Genomic DNA, 9072 nt, shown 5'->3' on the forward strand with positions numbered 1-9072 from the left:
CTGGACTATGAAGCCTTTGAATAATGATGTGCAGTTTCGAGAGATCCTCAGGCCATGGAATGGTGTCTTCAGGCTATGAGGATGATGACTTCGGACTACAACGACTTTGGACAAAATGGCGATGTTTCAGCCTATGAGATGCAGAGATATGGCGAAATCGATCATTTGATAAAAGAAATAGGTAATGCTTGGTTGTATGCGGCGACGACACAAGACAAGGCTTAGTCTTGTTTGAGATGAGGGCAACGCTTAGCCCTAGGTGAATAAAGAAATAGCGCTAGGTCTTAGGTAGCATAGTGGAGATAGTATTTAATCTTATACAAGGAAAAGGCAGTGCTTAGCCTTATGCCAAAAGGGAAGACAATGCTTAGTCTTGTGAAGGGAAAGGTAGTGCTTAGCCTTATGGAATTAGGGAGGCAGTGCTTAGTCTCATACAGGAAGAAGAGACAATGCTTAGTCTCATGCAAATAAGGGAGGAGGTGCTTACCCTCATGCAGTAAGAGGAGACAATACTTAGTCTCATGCGAGGAATGGCGTCGCTTAGCCTTATGCAATTATGGAGGCAGTGCTTAGCCTTATGCAAAGAGGAGACAATGCTTAGTCTCATGCAGGGAAAGAAAGTGCTTAGCCTTATGCAATTAGGGAGGAAATGCTTATCTTGCTTAGTCTCATGCAGGGTAAGGTAGTGCTTAGCCTTATGCAATTAGGGAGGCAATGCTTATCTTCATGCAATCAGGGAGGCAATGCTTAGTCTCATGTAGGGTAAGGCAGTGCTTAGCCTTTTGCAATTAGGGAGGCAATGATTAGCCTCATGCAATCAGGGAGACAATGCTTAGTCTCATGCAGGGTAAGGTAATTCTTAGCCTTATGCAATTAGGGAGGCAATGCTTAGCCTCATGATGAGTGATAGTGAGAAAGCAAAGTATTTCTTCACTGGAGATGACTGCGCTAGATAATTTGTTATTTTGAAGGCAGTGACTTGATGTGTCTGAGGATGTCGTTGTCTTATTGTGCCTGCATCCAAAGAAAAATTGTGAGTTCTATGAGGGGAGGTTGGTTTACGCTTTTGTCTTCTGTTTTTCCTTTTCTCCTGTCTTAAGGTCCTGTTTGAGTTGCCCTGGGTAGCATCTGGCTGTCTTAGAAATAAAGTTTTCGAAAAATGTGCATGCATTTGATAAATATAGTTATTTAAAATGTAGTAGTATGCGATTTCAAATAATTTAGATGAACCGGTGACTGTGACATATTTTAGAGACATTGCGACCTCTTTGCTATAGAATTTTGAGGGTTCCCCTCAAAATTTTGCCCCAGTTTAAATGCAATACTTTGGTTGTTCCATGTATGATGATGTCGGCTGAACTTTCTTTAGAAGTTTGAGGGCCCTCCTCAAAATTCTGCCCTAGTTTTCTGATCATGGCAAAATGAAGATTTTATTATGATGTGACCGAACCCACAGGGCTGCCTACGTATCCCCTCTTAAATGGGAATCAGGTCAAGCGTAGTTCAGTTACATCAAATGAAGAAATGTAAATAATCCTAAACATAGTATCTCTTGACTGTGTCTAAGTTGATAGGTTTAGGCCAAATTTCTCCATCCATTTCTGCAAGTATAAGTGCGCCTTCTGTTAGTACTCGATAAAGCATGTAGGGACCTTACCAATTGGGTGAAAACTTCCCTTATCTTCATCTTGATGCGGGAAAATTCGCTTTAGCATTAATTGCCCCGGTGTGAATTGCCTTGGTCTGACCCTTTTGTTGAAAGCTCTTGCCATTCTGTTTTGGTAGAGTTGACCGTGACATACTGCACTCATTCTTTTTCCATCAATGAGGGCCAGTTACTCATATCGGCTCTGTACCCATTTCGCGTCGCTGAGCTCGGCTTCTTGTATGATTCTCAGTGAAGGGATTTCTATTTTGGCAGGGATATCTGCTTCAATACCATAAACTAATTAATAAGTAGTTTCCCTAGTTGAGGTGCGAACCGTGGTACGATATACAAGCAAAGCAAATGGTAGCTTCTCTTGCCATTGTTTGTAAATACCTACCATATTCCTCGATATCTTCTTGATATTCTTGTTGGAGGCTTCTACAGCTCCATTCATTTGCAGCCTATATGTTGTGGGATTCTTATGCCTGATCTTGAAAGTTTCACACATAACCTTCATTAAATCACTGTTAAGATTGGCGGCATTGTTGGCGATAATTGACTCTGGAACCCCGAACCGACAAACAATGCGATCCCGAACAAAGTCTGCGATGACCTTCTTAGTTACAACTTTGTAAGACGCAACTTCAACCTATTTTGTGAAATAGTCTATATCAACTAGAATAAATCTATGCCCATTTGAAGCAGCAGGTTCGATTGGACCGATAACATCCATACCCCAAGCGGAGAAAGGCCATGGTGCACTTGTTGCATTGAGTTTATTGGGTGGCACTCGTATCATGTCAGCATGTATCTGGCATTGGTGACACTTCTGGACATACCTGATGCAGTCTGTCTCCATGGTCATCCATAAATACCCTGCTCTTAGTATTTTCTAGGCAAAGACAAAACCATTCATGTGTGGCCCGCAAGTTCCGGCTTGTATTTCCTCAAGCAAACTGGATGCTTCCTTGGCATCGACACAACGTAATAACCCCAGGTCACGAGTCCTTTTGTACAGAATCCCTTCGCTTTGAAAGAAGTGGTTGGCTAACCTTCGGAGTGTGCATTTTTGAGAATGAGTTGCGTGCTCCGAAAATTCCCCTTTTGCCAAGTATTCTTTGATGTCATGGAACCATGGATTTCCATCACTTTCTTCTTCAACATGAGCATAATAAGTTGGTTTCTAATGAATTTCTATTGGGATATGGTCGATGAAATTCTTGTCTAGGTGTTGTATCATGGAAGATAGGGTGGCCAATGCATCTGTGAACTCATTCTAAATCTTCGGAACATGTTTGAATTCTATCTTCGTGAACCTCTTGATCATCTCTTGCACACAGTATAGATATGGTAATATTTTAGTGTTCTTCGTGGCCCACTCTCCTGAAACATGATGTACCAAGAGATCGGACTCTCCAATCACTAGCAACTCCTGAACTTTCATGTCAATGGCCCACCTGATTCCTAAGATGCCAGCCTCATATTCTGCCATATTGTTGGTACATGGAAACCTGAGTTTTGTGGATGCCGGATAGTGTTGGCCGGTTTCTGATACTAAGACAACTCCAATACCTACTCTTTTGAAGTTCGCAGCTCTGCAGAAGAACATCCTCAAAGCATCGTATGCTTTAGTGATGTCTTCTCCCACAAATGATACTTCCTCGTAGGGAAAATACGTTTTCAATGGTTTGTATGCTCCGTCTACAGGATTTTCATCCAAATGATCTGTCAATGCTTACCCTTTGACTGCCTTTTGAGTTACATAGATGATGACTAACTCACTCATCAACATTTTCCATTTCGCTAACTTTTCGGTAGGCATGGGTTTCTGGAAGATGTATTTCAATGTGTCCATTCTTGATATGAGATATGTGGTATAAGCACAGAAGTAGTTCCTCAACGTTTGAGCTATCCATGTCAAAGCGCAGCAGATGTGCTCCAGCTAAGAGTACCGTGCTTCATAGGGTGTGAATGTTTACTTAGATAATATATAACCTGCTCCTTTCTTCCCGTCTCATCGTGTTGTCCCAGAACACAACCAAAAGCCCCATCTATTACGGACAAATAAAGCAGCAAAGGTCTCCCTGGTTCCGGTGGGACTAGAACAGGTGGTTTAGATAAATACTCCTTGATTTTGTCGAAGGCTTTCTAGCATTCTTCAGTCCAGCTCGTTGTGGCATCTTTCTTCAACATTTTGAAAATCAGTTCACAGATCACAGTTTATTGTGCTATGAAACGACTCGTATAGTTGAGACGCCCTAAGAAACTTATCACATCTTTCTTGTTCTTTGGAGGTGGCAAGTCCTGGATGGCTTTGACCTTTGACAGGTCCAATTGAATCCCTCGGCGGCTGATGATGAATCCTAGCAATTTTCCGGCAGGGACTCCGAAGGCACACTTTGCAGGATTTAGTTTCAGCTTGTACCTTCGAAGCCGATTAAAGAATTTTCTCAAGTATGCTACATGATATGTGCTTCTCCTGGATTTGATGATGACATCATCCATGTACACCTCTATTTCTCTGTGTATTATGTCGTGGAAAATGGTTGTCATGGCTCTTATGTAAGTGGCTCTAGCATTCTTTAGTCCAAACAACATCATTTATAGCAGTACATCCCCCATGGTGTGATAAAGGCTATTTTTTTGACATCCTCTTCATCCATCCAGATCTGATGATACCCCGTGAAGCAATCCACAAAAGACTAGAGTTCATGCTTGGCACAGTTGTCGATTAGTATATGTATATTGGGCAACGGGAAATCATCTTTGGGACTTACTCTGTTTAGATCCCGATAATCGACCCATACTCTAACCTTCCCATCCTTCTTCAGAACCGACACAATGTTGGTTAACCAAGCTAGATATTCAACCACTTTGAGAACTTTGGCTTTGATTTGCTTAGTGACTTCCCTTATTATCTTCAAACTCATATCTGGCTTGAATGTTCTGAGCTTTTGTTTCACTGGTGGACACGAGGGATCGGTGGGTAACTTGTGAGCCACTACGGATGTGCTCAGACCAGTCATATCATCGTAAGACCATGCAAAGATGTCTTCGTTCTTAGGCGAATACTTACAGTGATAGGTGAATACTTATACGGGTTTCCTTGACTGTTTCGGAATCCCCTAAGTTAACCGTCTCGGTCTCGTCCAAATTATACTTAGGCTTGTTTTCAAAATTTTCCACTTCTCTGACAATTTTCTCAGGTATTATATCCTCTTCCAGATTCTCTAGATCACTATCCTTACGTTGCGTTGTCTCATTACATGTTACAGTCGTAGGTTCATCGGGATAGGTAATAATAATGTTGTAGAGAAAATATGTAAAGAATAATAATAAATACTAAAATAAAAATGCATTAAATAATTCTTGAAAACTTCAAACAAGTATGGCTCGATGACTCGAGCAATTATATCAAAACAAAATACGTTTAGAAGAAAATACTGAAAATGTCTTAGATGCTCATAAAATTTCTTTAAAAATAATTGATGATAATTGCCAGGCTACACAGGAACACGACGGGCCCGGCATGGTGAAACAGTCCAGTTCTTGAGAACAACTCCTTTCTCCATGGTCTGAATAGTAAGGTCTTCCTCCTCCTCCTCCTCAACTATCACACTGTAGTGTATGTCTTCATCATTCAGAAATAATGTCCTTATGCCTGCTAGAGCTTCATATTCTTCAGATCCCCACATCATGTCGGCTTGATGAAATGTCTAGTGTAAATGTGGTACCGGTTGTTCCATTGGATAATAAGGACCACTCCATGGTGGCGACAAATCTTGATTCTCTTGCCAAGTGTATTCATACCCAAGCCCAAAGGTTGTACCATGATGCTTCAACTGTACTAGTTTGGTAATCCCTTGGAGATTCTTACTGAGACCCTTGCCAGGCTCGTACCCTGTCCATAGCAATATACTTTCTATCTTGTTGCTCCCCCATTTGTCCTTTTAAATTGCGTTGACGTGCTCAATACGATGGTATGTTTCTCCACCCAGCTTCCTCCTGTTCTCGATGACTGGAACAATCTGATTGGAATAGATGGGATTAGTCCCGTCTCCATGGATGATCACTTCTTGATGATTCCATTCAAACTTCACAAGGTGATGCAGAGTAGAAGCTACGGCCCCAACAACATATATCCAGGGTCGTCCCAACAGTAGATTGTAGGTAGCAGATATATCCAGCACTTGAAACTCAACATCAAACCAGGTTGGGCCCATCTGTAGGCTAAAGTTAATTTCCCCAATTGGGCCCTCTGTGATCCATCAAACATCTTCACATTCATTCTTCCTGCTCGTATCTCGTGCAGACCTTTACCCAGCCTCTTCAGAGTAGTCGGCGGACATATATTGAGACTTGAACCCACATCTGTCAAGACCTTGGCGATGAATTTAACCTCAAATTGCATTGTAATGTGTAGTGCCCTGTTGTGACTAAGTTCTTCTAGTGGCAACTCATCTTCATGAAAAGTAATTGTGTGGCTTTCCAACACCTGCCCGACCAGGTTGTCCATTTCTCCACTGGTGATGTTTATGGGTACATAGGCTTCACTCAGCACCTTCATCAGGGCGTTCCTGTGTGTCTCTGAACATAGCAGGAGTTTTGTTCAAATGGTCAACCACAGAGTATTCTCTTGCTTTCACCTTCCTCCGAAGATCGTCAGGGCCAGTCTCGATGACAAGTGGCTTAGACGTAGCTTCTTTGCTTGTTCCTCCCAAATGCTCGGGTGTATAAACCCTACCGGTTCTAGTCATGCCTTGTGCTGCACTTATTTCTTCCATTTTCTCTTTTCCTTTCCTTCTTGCCTCCGCAACATAATCCCATGGTATAGCTTTAGACTGGTAAGATGGAGTAGGTGCTACCATCACAGTGAAGGGTGTGGTTACCTCAACTTTAAATGGTATTGGTGCGGCTACTTCAACTTCAATTGTTGCCTGAGCTTGCACTATAATGGGTGTGAGGGTGACTGGAGATGTTTTAGGATCACCCCCTCCCGAATGAGTCTAATTGACCCTTCCAGATCCTATTCTTCATCGATCTCTATCACATTTACTCCCTCACCTTTGTGATCTGGGAGAGGATTGGTACGAATATTAGGTGCAGTCTCCTTTGCCTGTATGACTTTAGTGTAAATTAATGTATCAATCTTGTCCTTCAGAGTGCGACATTCCTCAATAGTGTAACCCTTCATGCTTGAGTGATAGGCACATGTCTTGTTTGGGTTTATCCACTGAGAAACGTTTTCCATAACAACAGTGGGAATGAGAGTGACATAACCGGCAACCTTCAGTCTCTCATAGAGTTGGTCTATAGGTTCATCAATCGGAGTGTATTGTCTGGGTGGTCTGTAGTCGAAATTTGGCCTTGGTTTTTGATCATTCTGGCGGGCTGGTGGTGGTGAGTTGTAATATGCTAGTTGGGTGTTATAAGTATGGTAGGTGGAAGCAGGTTGTTGGTATCTGAGGGGTGAAGGCTGGTATGTGGGTGGAGGTGTTTGGTATGTGAGAGGAGACTTCGGACCTTGGGCTACCATTACTGCACCCACTTCTTTCTTCTTAGAGATATTTCTCGACTGCAAAGCTTTATTTGTGGCCTGGAGTGCTTTAAAATTCTTCACCATTTCGCTTTTGATCCCTTTTTTCTATTCTATCTCCCAGCTTGATGATGTCAGAGAACTTATGATTTTCAATAACCATCAACCTTTCATAGTATTGCGGGTCTTGAGCTCAGAAGAAGAACTTATTCATCTATTCTTCTTCAAGTGCTGGTCTTACCTTCGCAGCTTCAGACCTCCATCGAGTTACATACTCGCTGAAGGTTTTCGTTGGTTTCTTCTTGAGATTTTGAATGTAGAAAACATCTGGTGCGTTTTCTGTGTTGAACCTGAATTGATCCATGAAATCTGATGCCATGCTCACCCAATTAACTCACTTCTTTAGGTTCTGACTGATGTACCAAGACAAAGCATCTCCAGTGAGGCTCCTCATGAACAACTTCATACGGATTCGTTCATTTTTGCCAACTCCTACCAACTTGTCACACCATGTTATTAGATGCCCTTTCGGATCACAAGTTCCGTCGAACATTTCGAACTTGGGAGGTTTGTAACCCTCCGGAAGTTCTACATCTGGTTGTATGCATAGGTCCTCATAATTCAAACCCTCAATGCCCTTTCCACATTCGACACTCTGAACTCTGCCAGTGAGCTTCTTGAGTTCTTCCGCCATGTTCTTGATGAGTAGGTCCTTCTCGGTGGATTCCGATATATATAGGGCTTGTTGTGGGATGTGGGTTAAAGTTTCCACATATATGGGATTTCTTTGGTGGACTCCGAGAATCTGGGCGTAATGGTGGTCATTGGTTGAGTTTTGTGGATCAGGAGTAGGTTGTGGTGCATTTTGAGGGGTATGGTATCTGGTTGTTTGTGGGTATTAAGTTGGATGGTGATGGTGTTGTTGAGGAGTAGATACCAGTGGAGGGTTGTGGTTCTGAGGAGGTGTGGCGTATTGATGTGGTGCGAGAGGATTTGGTGGTGGGTTTTGATTCTGTATGTTTTGGGGATGTGTCGGGTTTTGGGCGTTTGTGTTTTGTTGGTTGATGTCAGGGACGTTTAAAGTGAGGGAAAGGTTTGCCAAGTTCTGGACCTGCTCAAGTTCCCCTTGTAGCTCCAATATTTTCTACCCCAGACGTAGGACTAATTCAGTTTGTGCTGGAGTACTCCGACCGTCCGAAGTTTCAACGTTCTCTATATTGTCCTTTCTGATACCGCTTAAATTGTCCATTTTTCCCTTCCCTTTGCTTTTGCCTTTAAGATCACTTGGTGGAGGAGGAGGTAGAGGACCTCTGAATCTAGTATGATATGCGGATGATGCCAGTATACACGAACCAACCTTGGGGAATGGGAATAATCAAAAGAAAGAAAAACAAAAGGTAACCAAGTCAGTAAGGGATATTGAAAGAATGTTTACAATATTAAACATGCTTTGCAAAACCAAATTCACGTCCTAATTTGGGGGACCTTGTTATGCCTGAGGTATGCCTAAGCAACACATAGACTTGGAGAAAATTGATGCCAATAATTGTGTCATTTCATTAATGCTAAAATGAATCAAATCCTTACTAAAACTACAATAATAAGAAAGTTACTAATGACATTTGCCTTATTACAATCGAAATCTAAAACTAAGCTGAAAAGCAGTAAAGAACATCATTTCCTAATCTACTTGGTCCTAGAAGGACCTTCCCCATGCTTGGCGCTCTTGACTCCATAAATCAGATTCCCCAGGTCGCGCATATCCAACAAAAGGTAAGCCTTTCCTAGATGCCCCCTTCATTGCCATCCGTGTTCTGACAATGTGAAAGCCTCTTTCTCATTTTTCCCTCAAGCTCCATCAACCCTTGCTCCAAAAATTCTAATATTT

General features: G+C 42.2%; 2 protein-coding genes across 2 annotated transcripts; both read right to left on the reverse strand.

Annotated features, from left to right (window-relative positions):
* Positions 1-1949: 1949 nt before the first annotated feature.
* On the reverse strand, positions 1950-4674 carry LOC138902312 (uncharacterized). The gene is made up of 4 exons (XM_070190158.1): positions 4462-4674; positions 3916-4228; positions 3048-3349; positions 1950-2297 (listed from the first exon to the last, which is right to left on the reverse strand). Exons 1-4 carry the CDS (start codon positions 4672-4674, stop codon positions 1950-1952), a joined length of 1176 nt encoding a protein of 391 aa, XP_070046259.1.
* A 2724-nt stretch (positions 4675-7398) lies between these two features.
* LOC138902313 (uncharacterized) lies at positions 7399-7878 on the reverse strand. Its single transcript, XM_070190159.1, has 2 exons — positions 7583-7878; positions 7399-7534 (listed from the first exon to the last, which is right to left on the reverse strand). Exons 1-2 carry the CDS (start codon positions 7876-7878, stop codon positions 7399-7401), a joined length of 432 nt encoding a protein of 143 aa, XP_070046260.1.
* Positions 7879-9072: the final 1194 nt, after the last annotated feature.

The sequence above is a fragment of the Nicotiana tomentosiformis genome, chromosome 12, assembly GCF_000390325.3.
Source record: "Nicotiana tomentosiformis chromosome 12, ASM39032v3, whole genome shotgun sequence".
Classification (NCBI taxonomy): domain Eukaryota; kingdom Viridiplantae; phylum Streptophyta; class Magnoliopsida; order Solanales; family Solanaceae; genus Nicotiana; species Nicotiana tomentosiformis.

Coding starts and splice junctions, on each gene's coding strand:
- LOC138902312 (XM_070190158.1), bottom strand. CDS start 4,674: ATGACTGGTCTGAGCACATCCGTAGTGGCTCACAAGTTACCCACCGAT. Junction 4,229..4,461: donor TTCTGAAGAAGGATGGGAAG/GTTAGAGTATGG, acceptor TTTGGACTAAAG/AATGCTAGAGCCACTTACAT. Junction 3,350..3,915: donor GAACAAGAAAGATGTGATAA/GTTTCTTAGGGC, acceptor AAAATCCTGTAG/ACGGAGCATACAAACCATTG.
- LOC138902313 (XM_070190159.1), bottom strand. CDS start 7,878: ATGGCGGAAGAACTCAAGAAGCTCACTGGCAGAGTTCAGAGTGTCGAA. Junction 7,535..7,582: donor ATCAGTCAGAACCTAAAGAA/GTGAGTTAATTG, acceptor GGATCAATTCAG/GTTCAACACAGAAAACGCAC.